Source organism: Palaemon carinicauda, chromosome 4 (assembly GCF_036898095.1).
Source record: "Palaemon carinicauda isolate YSFRI2023 chromosome 4, ASM3689809v2, whole genome shotgun sequence".
In the NCBI taxonomy this organism is placed as follows: Eukaryota; Metazoa; Arthropoda; class Malacostraca; order Decapoda; family Palaemonidae; genus Palaemon; species Palaemon carinicauda.
Genome location: NC_090728.1, coordinates 52913647 through 52929004, shown reverse-complemented (window position 1 = coordinate 52929004; position 15358 = coordinate 52913647). Strand labels below are relative to the sequence as shown.

General features: G+C 40.1%; 1 protein-coding gene across 1 annotated transcript in view; it reads right to left on the bottom strand.

Moving 5' to 3' along the window:
• Nucleotides 1-3891: 3891 nt before the first annotated feature.
• LOC137639089 (RCC1-like G exchanging factor-like protein) overlaps nt 3892-15358 on the bottom strand; it is an 87809-nt gene continuing 76342 nt past the window's right edge. Inside the window, exons 10-12 of the mRNA XM_068371414.1 lie at nt 14860-14987; nt 13173-13304; nt 3892-4052 (exon numbers count right to left, since the gene is read on the bottom strand). Of these exons, the coding sequence (XP_068227515.1) occupies nt 3975-4052; nt 13173-13304; nt 14860-14987 (338 nt within the window). The 3' untranslated portion in view covers nt 3892-3974. The remainder of the gene's footprint in view (nt 4053-13172; nt 13305-14859; nt 14988-15358) is intronic.

Below are 15358 nucleotides of genomic sequence, written 5' to 3'. Positions count from 1 at the left end.
CACTTCAGAATAGATTGATCACCAAAAATCTTATAAGACTTTCTCAATAAGACAATTTTTTGTGCAATTGAAGAAGAAACTGAGTTTCTCAAAAGTTAATTTCCTATCAAGAATCACACCTAAAATTTCAAACGAGTCATGTAGAGTTAAAGAAACATTTTTAATGCTGAGATCTGGATGTTGAGGAGCCATTGTCCTCGACTTTTATATTTTGAGCTTTATTAGGGTTCAACTTCATGCCCCATATTTTGCACCATACACTAATCTTAGCTAGATCTCTATAAAGGGATTCAGCAATGCTAGATATACATTCAGGAGATAGAATCGATGCAAAGAGAGTAATATCATCTGCATAGGCTACAAACTTGTTTTCTAGGCCAAACCACATGTGTGTATGTAATATGAAAAGTAATGGGGCCAAAAACACTACCCTGAGGAACACCAGACATCACATTCCTATATTCACTATGGTGCCCATCAACAACTCTATGCAATACATTACTAAAAAATTCAATAATGATGCTAAGCTACGGGCCACCAACTCTCAACTGTTTGAGTTTGAAAACAAGGGCCTCAGCCTTCAGCCTTTGCAAGTTCTATCTGCACAGATTCCGTCTTTTGCGAAAAAGAAAATTGTATAACCTATAAAATAATATTTATCCATTCACGGTTTTGCGATAAGTACTCTCGCGGTGAGCCAACAATTGTTCAAAATAAATCTCTTTAAACATAGCAAAAGATGAGAACAAGAAATATGTCCCAACGTAATTTGCAGTCCCCCTCAATTTTTCTATTATTTATACGTCGTCAGAAGGGAGAAAAGGCTCATAGTGGTTGACAGCTGTGAGTGATTTATGAGAGGGGAATCGATAGGATAAAAATGAAGTTGCTGTTTGGTGTTTGTCAAATTAACTTAAAACTGAGATAACTATAATTGAACAAATTTCATACCATCATGTGATGATAATTTTAAAAAGATTTATGTGAAAAAAGGAAATATTTTAGTCAACCAATAAGGAATTTACTGATAATTGAAGACATCTCTCTGGACAAACTGTGTTCCAGTTAGTTTTCAAAATAACAGGAAAACCCATTTACGTTTCTCCATTTATTATTTGGCATCGACACGAGTTTCAAAACACTTTTTTTCAATATGACTTTTCATCAACACAACATTAGTTGAACAATAAAATCACACTTTATTATGAAGACTATGGTGGTGCAAATTATTAGATATAAAAATATTTTAATACCGTACTCTAAAATTAATTAACAAAAATATTGATAAATAAAAAATTAACGATTGTCTAATTTGGAAATACATAAATAATTTTTCATAAAACTTCACCAAGTTTCATGACGGATCTCACACGCCCTCCTTGGTTTACAACACTTTCAAGTTACAAAATTTTGTGGATACACCACAGATCACAAAGTTATTTTATCATTTGTTTTAGCTTCAATTTCTCATTCTATGCTGTATTTATGTTTTTTAGTCCTAGTTATGTTTTCCTGTCATGAAGTGTATTTTTATGTCCTAAATTATGACTACATAACTGCATTAGCATAGGTAAGTGACTTCTGTGCTCCTGTATGGTACAGTCGGCCCTCGTTTATCGCAAGTTCTAGCTTTGCGGTTTTGGTTTTACGTGACCAAGAACAACGCAATACCTATTAAACAAAAATTCTCATATTCAAAATAAAATTAACGCTAAGCGATGATTTCAAATAGCCAACACTCCTTTACACTGGGAGTATTTTCGCGCCACTTCCCTCTCCCTCCACCCAGCTTATCCCATCTCTCGCTGTACACTACAGTATATCAATTGACTATGGTAAAAAATTACAGCTATATTTGAAATAAACCAGATTTTGATTAAACTGGTGTTTCACTTAACGGTATCCAATAATAATGCCTGTAATATTCACATTTCAGTATTATATTTATAAATAAAAACAGCGAATTATAATCTTTTTCATTGTTTACATTAATACTTTTACAAATAAGCTGATCAACAATGCGTAGTCCACTGTCAACCTCAATTTTCGGATCAAATAACTCCCCTTATTATTAAGGCATGCTACCGAAGGATATTTTATATTTTCTAAAAGACACAATTATTACTTGATCTATCATTTTCCAATTAGCATACTATTTCCATAGTTTTATTTGAAATACCTCTCTCACATTTTATTTAATTGTACTATTAAGTTGAATCTGATAAAGTTATCCAGAGTTTCATTCATGTTGCGGATGCACAATATTTTATAGTTGTTAGCTCTGTGGTGTTTGATTATAAAGCTTAGGAAATTATTCACTGTGACTCCATCAGTGAGTATTCAATAGAGACTTTAAAAAGAAATAAAGATTTCATTTGTTAGAGGGAGAGAGAAAATTTTAGCTGTTGTACAGTAATCGAATGCACTCTTTTTGTTTGTTTAAAGGAAACAATTATTTCCAATTAATGTTTTTAGTTTATAAAATAAGCTGTAATTCTGTTTAAGAGTTATAAAAATAAAACAATTTGTGAGATTCAGCAATGTTTACAACTTTATCAATGAGATTATGTAAGCATACCATCCACCGCCATCTTGGCAAAATACGTACAGTATAAACAATCCTAAAGGAATGTTTTTACTGTAAAGATAAAATTAATTCCTGTTTATTTTACTTTAAAACACAACCACAGCATATGATTATACTGAGCACATTATATGTTGTTAAGTCAATCCTTCGAAAGTACTACGTAAGTAGAAAAAAATCATACCATGATTAAAATGCCGACAAGCAAAACCGCTGTTTAGTTTTTTTTTTTTTTTTTTTTGGGGGGGGGGGGGGGGTTCAGTTATTGTGGCTATATGCGTTTAAGCAACGATTATACTATAACGTTACTGACAATAATTCTATCATTATCTTTTATTTTTTTAGCCCCTGGAAGTGGGAGATGGAATAAATATAATTACCAGGTTACTGTACTGTATATATAGCATAATGCGCAAGAGACAACGTATAAGGAGTTGCATCATGCTTCAAGAAAACGCTTGGGCTACGTGTGTCGAGTCATCTGAACAAAAACCCCGAACGCTGACAGTACAGTTAAGCTGTAGTGTAGTGATATTACTGCACATATATTAAAGTAATATACACTACAGTATCAGCGAGTGTTATATTACAATATTACTAGACAGGAACAACTGTTTTGTTACACAGTACAGTAAGGGTATGATGACGCTCGGTAAAGTTTTAGTTTAGTACAATACTGTACTGTAGCCTTACTGTGTCCAGTACATAGTGCACATGCACTGTACACTGTCATATGATTATAAAATCTGGTAGCAACCAAATAAAAACAACATTAGGAAGAATTTACAGTGTTAATCATCCGCTCAGGCACCTACTCATGGCAAGTGGCAGTGACTTTTTAGGTTAGGAGTTGCCCACCCTAGTGGAACACTTAGTCGTGATAATTTACTTATCACGCCTGTGTCTGTTACCTAACCTTTGCAATAAAGGAAGCTAGACTGTACTATATTCAGGTGTGTTCCAACTTGTAACTAAACTCAAGTTAGAACGCCATAAAAATGGATCTCTGTTATATTACGAGGACCTACAGTCCATTTCTTTTAGCAATGCAAATTTGCACCGACTCGCAGCGGTGCCCTTTTAGCTCGGAAAAGTTTCCGGATCGCTGATTGGTTGGACAAGATAATTCTAACCAATCAGCGATCAGGACACTTTTCCGAGCTAAAAGGGCACCGCCGCGAGTCGGTGCAAATATGCATCGCTAAAAGAAATGGACTATAGTGTGTGTGTGTGTGTGTGTGTGTATTTCTTATGCATCAAAATACAGAGAAAACAGAGTAACATATGGGAAATAAGGAACAAAAATATATACTTACATATTAAATGCCTATATTTACAACACGATAGCGGCCACAATATGAAAGAAACTATAGTTTGTTCACATATCATATCATAAGAGTTCTTTTACCATAACAGCCATATGATCAACTCCAATGCTTACTTTAAGAATTTTTCCTGCCAGTGCAACCTGTAAAAAAAAAAAAAAATTTTTTCAACACAAAACAACAAAATACAATTTAAATTTTTTAATAGGAGCATCAAGATAGTATATAGCTAGTTTTTAAAGACATCTTTACAGTATAAGGGTCTTCATTAGTTCATAAAATTACATATTATGCTTGGCATAAAAAACCTAATTGAAAAAAGAATAAATTTGAAATAAATTGTTTCATAAATGAAAACCTATTTTTATTATGAGAGACCCAATGAAACTTTTGGAAGTTTGTTTTCCTTAATTCTATTTATTAGTGTTCTGTATAAAACATGTACTGTATACTCTAAATGTCCATGATAATATGCATCCACCATGGGCAAAGGATATTTAGCACTAACATAATGCCTAAATAAGATAAATAAAAAATCAATGTTTTTGCATAATATGTTATTTTTATTAGTAAAATAAATTTTTGAATATACTTACCCGATTATCATGTAGCTGTCAACTCCGTTGCCCGACAGAATTCTATGGAGGGATACGCCAGCTATCACAATACTAGAAGGGGGTGTACTTACCAGCGCCACCTGTGGCCAGGTACTATAGTACTTCTTGTTGACACCTCCTCAATTTTTCCTCGGTCCACTGGTTCTCTATGGGGAGGAAGGGAGGGTCGATTAAATCATGATTATCGGGTAAGTATATTCAAAAATTTATTTTACTAATAAAAATAACATTTTTCAATATTAAACTTACCCGATAATCATGTAGCTGATTCACACCCAGGGGGGTGGGTGAAAAACCAGTGTACAAGACTAAAGGATAGCTAAGTATCCCGTATTTCATATAATCAGTTATCCACAATAACAATGAAATAATAAGTACCTGGTAAGGAAGTCGACTTGAACCGTTACTCTGCCTTTAATAAGATCGTCTTCCTTACTGAGCGCAGCGTTCCTCTTGGGAGGCTGAATCAACTCAAAGGTGCTAAAGTATACAGGGCTGCAACCCATACTAAAGGACCTCATCACAACCTTTAACCTCGGCGCTTCTCAAGAAAGAATTGACCACCCGCCAAATCAACAAGGATGTGGAAGGCTTCTTAGCCGACCGTACAACCCATAAAAAGTATTCAAGAGAAAGGTTAAAAGGTTATGGGATTATGGGAATGTAGTGGCTGAGCCCTCGCCTACTACTGCATTCGTTGCTACGAATGGTCCCAGGGTGTAGCAGTACTCGTAAAGAGACTGGACATCTTTGAGATAGAATGATGCGAACACTGACTTGCTTCTCCAATAGGTTGCATCCATAACACTCTGCAGAGAATGGCTCTGTTTGAAGGCCACTGAAGTAGCCACAGCTCCCACTTCATGTGTCCTTACCTTCAGCAAAGCAAGGTCTTCTTCCTTCAGATGAGAATGTGTTTCTCTAATCAGAAGCCTGAATAGTAAGAAACTGAGTTCTTATAACTTGGAAAAGAAGGTTTCTTGATAGCACACTATAAGGCTTCTGATTGTCCTTGTAAAGGTTAAGACCTTTTTAGATAGTACCTAAGAGCTCTAACTGGGCAAAGTACTCTCTTCAGATCATTCCCCACCAAGTTGGACAGGCTTGGGATCTCGAACGACTTAGGCCAAGGACGTGAAGGAAGCTCGTTTAGCAAAAACCGAGCTGCAAGGAACATGTAGCCGTTTCAGATGTGAAAACAATGATCCTGCTGAAGGCGTGGATCTCACTTACTCTTTTAGCTGTTGTCAAGCACACGAGGAAAAGAGTTTTTAATGTGAGGTCCTAAAAAGAGGCTGATTGGAGAGGTTCAAATCTTGATGACATAAGGAACCTTAGGACCACGTCTAGATTCCAGCCTGGAGTGGACAACCGACGTTCCTTTGAGGTCTCAAAAGACCTAGGGAGGTCCTGTAGATCTTTGTTGGTGGAAAGATCCAAGCCTCTGTGGCGGAAAACCGCTGCCAACATACTTCTGTAACCCTTGATCGTAGGAGCTGAAAGGGATCTTACTTTCCTTAGATATAACAGGAAGTCAGCAATCTGGGTTACAGTGGTACTGGTTGAGGAAACTGCATTGGTCTTGTACCAGCTACGGAAGACTTCCCCTTGAGACTGATAGATTCTGAGAGTGGATGTTCTCCTTGCTTTGGCAATCGCTCTGGCTGCCTCCTTCGAAAAGCCCCTAGCTCTTGAGAGTCTTTCGAAAGTCTGAAGGCAGTCAGACGAAGAGCGTGGAGGAATGGGTGTACCTTCTTTACGTGAGGTAGACTTAGAAGGTTCACTCCTAGAGGAAGAGTCCTGGGAATGTCGACCAGCCATTGCAGTACCTCTAAGAACCATTCTCTCGCGGGCCAGAGCGGAGCCAACCAACGTCAGCCGTGTCCCTATGTGAGAGGAGAACTTCTGAAGTACCCTGTTGACAATCTTGAACGGCGGGAATGCATACAGGTCGAGATGGAACCAATCCAGCAGAAAAGCATCCACGTGAACTGCTGCTGGGTCTGGAATCGGAGAACAATACAACAGGAGTCTCTAGGTTATCGAGGTAGTGAACAGATCTATGGTTGGCTGACCCCACAGGGCCCAAAGTCTGCTGCAAACATTCTTGAGAAGGGTCCACTCTGTGGGGATGACCTGACCCTTCCGTCTGAGGTGATCTGCCATGACATTCATACCGCCCTGAATGAACCTCGTTACCAGTTAGCTTTCGATCTTTAGACCAGATGAGTAGGTCCCTTGCGATCTAGAACAACTTCCACGAAAGAGTCCCTCCCTGCTTGAAGATGTAAGCCAGGGCTGTGGTGTTGTCAGAGTCCACCTCCACCACTTTGTTAAGCTGGAGGGACTTGAAGTTTATCAAGGCCAGAAAAAACCGCCAACAACTCCTTGCAATTGATGTGAAGTGTCCTTTGCTCCTGATTCCATGTTCCCGAGCATTCTTGTCCGTCCAAAGTCGCAACCCAGCCCGTGTCTGATGCGTCCGAGAGGAGACGGCGGTCGTGTTTCTGAACAGCCAAAGGTAGACTTCCTTGAGAAGAAAGCTGTTCTTACACCACGCGAGAGAAGACCTCCTCTCTTCGGAAACAGGAACTGAGACCGTCTCTAGCGTCATGTCCTTTATCCAGTGAGCAGCTAGATGATACTGAAGGGGGGGGGAGGTGGAGTCTCCCTAACACGATGAACAGGGCCAGCGATGAAAGTGTCCCTGTTAGACTCATCCACTACCTGACTGAGCATCGGTTCCTTCTCAGCATGCTCTGGATGCATTCTAGGGCTTGGAAGATCCTTGGGGCCGACGGAAAAGTCCGAAAAGCTCGACTCTGAAGATCCATACCCAAGGAGACAATGGTCTGGGATGGAACGAGCTGAGACTCCTCAAAATTGACCAGGAGGCCCAGTTCCTTGGTCAGATCCATAGTCCATTTGAAAATCTCCAGACAGCGACGACTTGTGGGAGCTCTTAAAAGCCAGTCGTCTGACGGAGCCGGACACAAGATCATGGTACTGCTGCACAGTCTGTGAACTGTCAATCATGGGCAAGCGAGGAAGTACAGTGACAACCCGAATCTGTCTAGACTGTCTGGGTCGTACAGACAACTCCTTATCGGGTTGCTGAGGTTGCCGCACTGCGTCACAACAAGTCACTTCTGTTGGTTGTTGAACGTCTTCCCCGTGACACATTGACTCCGTAAACAAAAAATCCTCTAACAAGGACTAAGCTTGGACTGCATGTCTTGCAACACAGCTCAAGGTCTATGGGAGCAGGTGTGGTAACAGACGGGATTAGCGACTGAAGTGGAACCATTACCTTCCCTGGAAGCATGTTATGCTTAAATAAAAGTCCATAGGAGGCTATGCAGCTAAAGGCTCCCTCCAAATGACAGAGTCCTCAAGGGAATATCAGAAGGAGGGAGAAAAGAACTTTCTCATCTACAGGGACCATATCCTAGAAAAGCTAAGTTCTCTCAGTGAGGGTTCACTGGTGCAAAAGCAGCAGACTAGAAGGCAACGTTATGAAACTGCTTGACAGTCTAGTGAGTTGGCAACAACCAAAGATGTGTGACTGAGAAGCATGCGGTAAGGTATGCAGAGCATGTTGTATGCAGAGTATGCTGTATGCAGAGCATGCTGTATGTAGAGCATGTTGTATGCAGAGCATGCTGAATGCAGAGCATGCTGTATGCAGAGCATGTTGTATGCAGAGCATGCTGAATGCAGAGCATGCTGTATGCAGAGCATGTTGTATGCAGAGCATGCTGTATGCAGAGCATGCTGTATGTAGAGCATGTTGTATGCAGAGCATGCTGAATGCAGAGCATGCTGTATGCAGAGCATGTAGTATGCAGAGCATGCTGTAAGCAGAGCATGCTGTATGTAAAGCATGCTGTAAGGTAAGCAGAGCGTGTGCATGGCGTTTAACATTTCTCAGAAATTCCATGACCAGTGCTAGAGTGCTTTATGCATGCTTGCATGGGGTTTTAATATCAACATAATATTTACCTTACATTCATAACTCATGATTCATATTTTTGCCATATTTTGCGATATTGTTAAAAATATATTGCAAGGAATACAAATATATTTTATAAGTAATACAAATAACCTCCATTATCATAAGGTTTGAAAATGGAGGTAAGGTATGCTGAACAGCAGAGTCAGAATGAGCTGGAACAACAATAGTTGTGGTTTCCTCTTCAAGACTCTGTTGAGGGAACACCTGAGGCTCAGTCTGCAAAGGCTGATCAAAGGAAGTAGCAGAAGGTAGGCGCATGGGTGGAGGAGGCTGACTCCTGGCATGAGTGGCTGAACTCAAGGGTTGCGCTTGCTGAGTGGTTGGCGGATGCGCAGTAGCAAGTTCCTGAGGAACGAGTTGAGGTTCCTGCGGTGTGAGCTGAGAGCGAAAAGGTAGTGGCTGCGCAGAACGCAGTAAAAATCTCGCAAGTTGAGGCTCCTGAGGCGCAAGGCTAAGGTGTTAAGGTGCTTGCCTTGAGGAGGGTTGAGCTCGCTGCAGCGAGAGCTGAGGAGACTGACTCATGGATGGGAGAGGTTGTACCTCAAGCGAGTGTTGCCTCACTGGTGGAACAGCAAGTGGAAGCGGAGGAAGAGAGGTATAAGCCTCCTGTTCCCATTGCTGAGGTTGCCTTAAGGAAGGCGGAGGGAGCTGCACACCACTGGGATCAGTAAACTCATAACGTGGCTCAACATCGTACGCCTGGCAGGTGGTACTGCGGTCAGGCGGAGCGAGCGCAGGCGGAGCGAGCGCAGGCGGAGGGAGCGCAGGCGGAGCGAGCGCAGGCGGAGCGAGCGCAGGCGGAGCGAGCGCAGGCGGAGGCGCAACCTTCTCAGCCCGACACTCACGCATCAAGACCGAAAGTTGTGACTGCATGGACTGCAGTAGAGTCAACTTGGGGTCGGCAGACACTAAGGTCTGCTGAGGTAAAGCCTTAACAGCAGAGATCTGTTGCGGCAGAACCTTACTCCTCTTAGGCGGAGTGCATTCAACTGATGACTGAGGAGAGTCAGAGCTAACCCAATGACTGCATCCGGGTTGTTGAACTCTAACTTCGTACGTCTGGCATAGGTCTGGACTTTACGTTTAAGAGGTCTTGAGACCTGAGACCAGCGTTTTCTCCCCTAAATTTCTTCTGCAGACGAGCAAAATAAGGGCTCAATCGTCTGCGGGTGGGAGTGACGGTCTCGGTAAGACACGCCCACAACCACCGAGGATACTTCTGTGCGCCGATCAAGGCCTGCTGAACCCTTTTGTCCTTCGACATTGCTTCTCCCCTGGGCTTGGGAGCTTGCAAGAGGTCCCGGACTGGGAGGACGACTGGCGCGCACAGAAGTACCCTCACGCACAACACTGACACACTTTGCGCTAATCACTTATCACTTTGATTTTCTGTTTGCACTTATTTCACTGAACTCGAAACTTTAAGTGGTTTGTACCTGAAACACACAATTCTATCCTTTCTCAAAAGTTAGTAATTGCGAAAACAGAATTACAATGTAACAGAAAAATCTAATGAAAGATAAATAATTCAGTGGCTGGAAAGAGACTAAACACTAGATCACTCTAGAAACGTTTACCTTCTTCCCCTAAAGAGACTAGGGAGAAGAGCAAAAACGATAACAACGTTACTCGCTTGAATGAAACGTTTATCCTCCTCTTTCTCCCTCCGTCTCTATCTCTCTCTCTCTCTCTCTCTCTTGACTTAGAACCTGAGAGAAGAGCCCAATCATATATATCGTTAAAACATATTATTGTTAAAGGAAAAAACTGAAATATTTCCCAAAATGAAAAGTTCCTTTATTAGGATTAAAACCATTAAGTTAAGAAAGAATGAACAAAACGCTAGACACGGTTACTCTTACTGCAACGTGAAACCGTGAAAATTCTTTCTCTATCGTAACGATAGAGCGCAAGTTGAACGTTCTGAACGTCAACAACTGCAGAGACAAAACAAAACGTTAGTTCAACTTTGAAAACAGTACTAGACTATCAAAGAAATTCTTTCAAAGACATTAAAATAGCATAATATGTTAACAGGTAAAACCGAAATGACGGGCTCAATGTTAATTAACTTCGGTACCAAGAAAAGACCGCCTACTATTAGGAAGGTCGAATATAAACAAATATAAAAATTAATTTTAATAAGTTTATAATAAAAGGAAGTTAATCGAAGAGGCCTATAAGAGGCGGAGAGATATAAAATAAATCTATAACTTTTGTTAAGCAAAATTAAGAAAGAGAGTCTATACTCTCTTAGACACCAACACTTCCGTCTAAGGGAAGGGTCGGCCATTTAAAGGTGAAAGAGAGTTCATACTCTCTTCGTCACCATAATTAATCAAATTAATTCCAAAAGCTAACTAAGCTAATATAGAAGTTTCCAGTAAAGCGACAGCCGAAATCAAAGAGAAATACTTCACCAAAGTCGTGAAAATACTCCAAGAACATAAGCGTATCCCAGAACGTCTTGCCGGAAGCACGACAGAGGAAAAATTGAGGAGGTGTCAACAAGAAGTACTATAGTACCTGGCCACAGGTGGCGCTGGTAAGTACACCCCCTTCTAGTATTGTGATAGCTGGCGTATCCCTCCATAGAATTCTGTCGGGCAACGGAGTTGACAGCTACATGATTATCGGGTAAGTTTAATATTGAAAACTGTGAAATAGTGTAGTCACTTTGACTGCAGCTGGGACTTTTTAGGGGGTTGGTGATGCCAGGAAAGTATGAGTAAAGGACTCAGGTGGTTTGTATAGTTAAGAAAAATACAAATAATCTCCAAATTCGACATATGTTCCAGCACTAATACAAACCCTCATCCTTTACATAAGAGACTCATGCTTTGACGGGAGGAAGTCCCCGTTCCAATTGGCTGGAAATTAAACCCAGGATTTCTAAACTTGGACCTTGTAGGTTGCGAGAGTTTAGGTTCCTTACACCTCTTATACCAATGGTGTGGTTATACCAGTGGGTTCATGGCCCATACAATAAAGGAAACTGAACTGAAAGTCTCTGTCATAATTCTAAGGAATATGGTAATGGGTTTGTCTTGCTCCAACTAATTAAGCTACGTCTCATAATAGATTTGCTTGGTCCACCCATGTGGTTTATATACTCGTGTAGTAACAGGTTTGCCTACTTTGTTAGGGATGTGATGTGGAATGTAATAAGGTTATATGGAATTGGTGGAAGATTGTTGCAAGCAATGATGAGTTTATATATAGGTAGTAAAGCATGTACTAGGATAGGGAATGAAGTGAGTGAGTGGTTTTCAGTAAGAGTGGGGCTGAGACAGGGATGTGATATCGCCATGGTATTTAAATTTGTTTGTTGATGGAGCTGTAAAAGAGGTAAATTCTTAAGAGCTTGGTCAAGAATTGAAACTGATAGATGAGAGTGGTCATGAGTGGGAGGTGAATCAGTTGCAGTTTGCATATGATACTGTACTGGTTGCAAACTTGGAGGAGAAGCTGTGTTGATAGTGACAGAGTCTGGGTGAGGTGCATCTTGACGACACGCATTTAGGAGAGGCGCACATAGTTGAGGTGCATATGGATGAGGCGTGTGTGGGTGAGTCACATGTGGTTGAGTCTCTGGATGAGATTTAGACTTGCTGGGATGAGGCACATTGAAGATCTGTCCTCCAAAGAGAAAGGGTTTGGCAAAGATTGCCTGGCAACCCTGAGGGCATGCCCTGGGGAGCTAGCATGCTCTGGAGGAGCCTTTATCACATAGGAGTGAAGGTCAGGATACTGATGGTCTGAAGGAGGCACATGGTTTTCTAGCGAGTCCTGCAACGAAGAGCATTTCCCAAGAGAAGAGCGCCTGGGAGAATATCTCCCTCGGTGGTCTTTGAAGGAGAAGAGCCGATGACTTCTCTTGCAAGGAAGCACTTTATTCCTGCAGGGCCATTGACAAGATCACCTCCACAAGATGCTTCTTAGAAAGGGGGGTCATTGAAGTCCCTAGGAGGGCTACAACGCAAGACATCATTATACTGCAAAGAGGAAGAAATAGGAGACTCACCCTAAGGAGGAGGCCCCACTCCCAGTTTAACTAGGGGAAACAGGAAGGTCTCCTTGCCTTGAAGTTTGTCACAAGGTTAAAGAGTTGCCACACTTCTCTGACCAGTCCTCAGAAGTGACCGACGGAGAAGACTTGGAGGGCAGAGTACTAGGGGTAAGGGAAAAAAGTTGGGACTTATTCAACCTTGAGAATGACCTTGAGGCTGCAGGATTCCTCTTAAGACTTCTTACTCCTTCTGACTGGGAGGGCAACCACTTCTGACCCTCATCACAGGGGGAGCTGGGATGCCTGACTGCAGGAGTGTCTTCTGCAGGCATGGCATAAGAGGTGAGGATCCGTCTCCCTTGAGCTCATGAACATGCCTGCTCTTGCTGACAGCTGCTATCAAAGTGACTATTTAGTGAGCAAGCATGTGGGTGGAGTTTCCCTACTCCCGGTCGGTAACCACTGGCCAACTACCTACACCTCATTATAAAATTTTAACTGCTGTATTCTAGCTTCGTTGTTATCATTTTCATATGTAAAGGACAAAAGTTTGTATTTGTACTGGAATAACTATTTTTTTTACCATATTACATACAAAAATACCATGTAACTAACAACTTACCCTAAATGGAAAATATTGATCTTTTATGTGGCCAAGTCCTAAGCATCCACCTGGATTTTTGCCCCACGTAAAGAGTGAATCGACACTATTAACAGCTGCAAAACTGTTGATTCCACTATAAATACTCAAAACCTGTAAGTTAATTTTGATATTAGTATCTCCTATCTAAATTCTCTATTTCAGCTTTTATTTATTACCATTCTTTTCTACCTTAATTAATCTTTTATTCATTTCAATCTCTTATCTCCCTTAGAAAATAAGCAATCAATTCTACAGATTTGTATAAACTCAAAAATAGCATAATAAAATGATTTGGTAATTTATCAAGAATTATGTGTACTGTACTTTGCAACAGTTGAGATTCACCAGAAAATCCTTAAACCCTAGATGGCAGGAGTGCCTCTCCTGCAAGTTATCAACCCCAGACAGGTGCTAACAAACCCTCTTTATAATATCACATGGAAAGTCCGCATTCCAACTGACTTTGAGCACTTAATCACTCCAAATAGATAAATAGTATATGAAAGTATGGGTGGGAAAGAAGAAAACTTCCGTTTAGCAAAGAGTGGACCAGAAGGAAGGAAGATTTTCATCTTTGGCAGAGTCTTGGTTGCAGTATCTAGTATCTAGTTGGCACATGGATGGAACTTTTAATATAGCACAACGACTGTGTCAAGAAGTTTACTGCATCTAGCTAAAAACCAAGGTAGAGTATAGCCTATTTGTTACACACTTACATCAAACAGAGGGAGCTACATATAGGAAAATGTTTGAAAAATATTGTGTTTATAGTGACAAACTTGAATCCCCATTATATTCATAGTGATTTTTAACAAGCGGTGATCAATGCAGTAAGAAAACGTCTCCCAGTAGCTACAATAACTGCATACATCTTTCTTCTTGTGCAGAGCAAGCAAAGACATACTATATATCATCAAGTGGACTTCAACAACAATACAATATCGATCCTGAACTTGTAATATTGCGGAAGTTTTCAAAACACTGAATTAAGTACAAAAAGGTAAATATTTGTATATGGAACATCTTATTGCAACACATGAACCTGCCATGAAATTAATGAAAGTACCATGATATGGACAAAAAAAAAAAAAAAATGTTTCTCTGAATATGAAAACGAAAGAAATTGTACTGTACAGTATTGAATATTTATGTGGTACAGCTCATAATCTTCAAATATAATAAAATGATAAGAATGTTTTCTAAAATTATGCCCAGCATGACATCTTCTCAACCAGAATAAATATGATATTTTGAAGCAAACTTTTAATTTTTCCAATGAGTTTTTTCATCTGTAATTGTGAATCCTCATTTGGTGCCAAACTGTCATCAGCAACAAATTGTTATCATTGACTAATTGTTGGTGGCGATCTGTTGGCGGCAAACTAACCTAAATACGAGAAACCAAGCCCCACCTCGCAATTTTTTACCTCGATTAGGATGCTCCAAATCAATAAATAAGGTTTAATTGAAGCACGAAAAGGTAAATCTGGAAATATTTTTTGAAAAAAGAATGAGAAAAACACAGGTAGAAAGAAAAGATGCTACTGTATTGCTGAACCTGCTAAAGGGACACTATGGAAAAAGCAGCACTCACATACTGAGAATTAAGTTAAGGAGCATTTCAACTGGAGCTGTAACATAAATACCAGTCAATGAATTCACTTACCTTTGCCTCTGGTGTTAAAACTGTTCTACCAAATAAAGTTGACGGAATCTGCACAGGATTTCTGGAATATGAAGCTTCTGGTCCTTTTCCAAGAAATCCAAAACCCCAACTAAATACGTCACCATCCTCTGAAAAATAAAAATACCGTTACAGTTAACTCTTTGTTATTTTCATGGGTTACAGTCTCCAAAAATAGCTATGAATATATAATATACCATATTACTGTATATTCTAAAATTTCCCTTGATACAGCTCTTATAATTTTCAAAGCAAAGTATTTATGCTACAATAGTTTAGATAAGAGTTATGTTACTATTGAGTTTGACATTTAAAAATCAAATATCCCTTTCCATCATTAAATAATTCATCTTTATTGTATTCAGCTTATTTGAATTTACTTTTCCTGAGTACATATTTCATCATCAGATGAATTGACTCCCATCATTCTTTCTTATTTATAATAAGACTTTGTTTCATCACAGCTTAATAATAATACTTT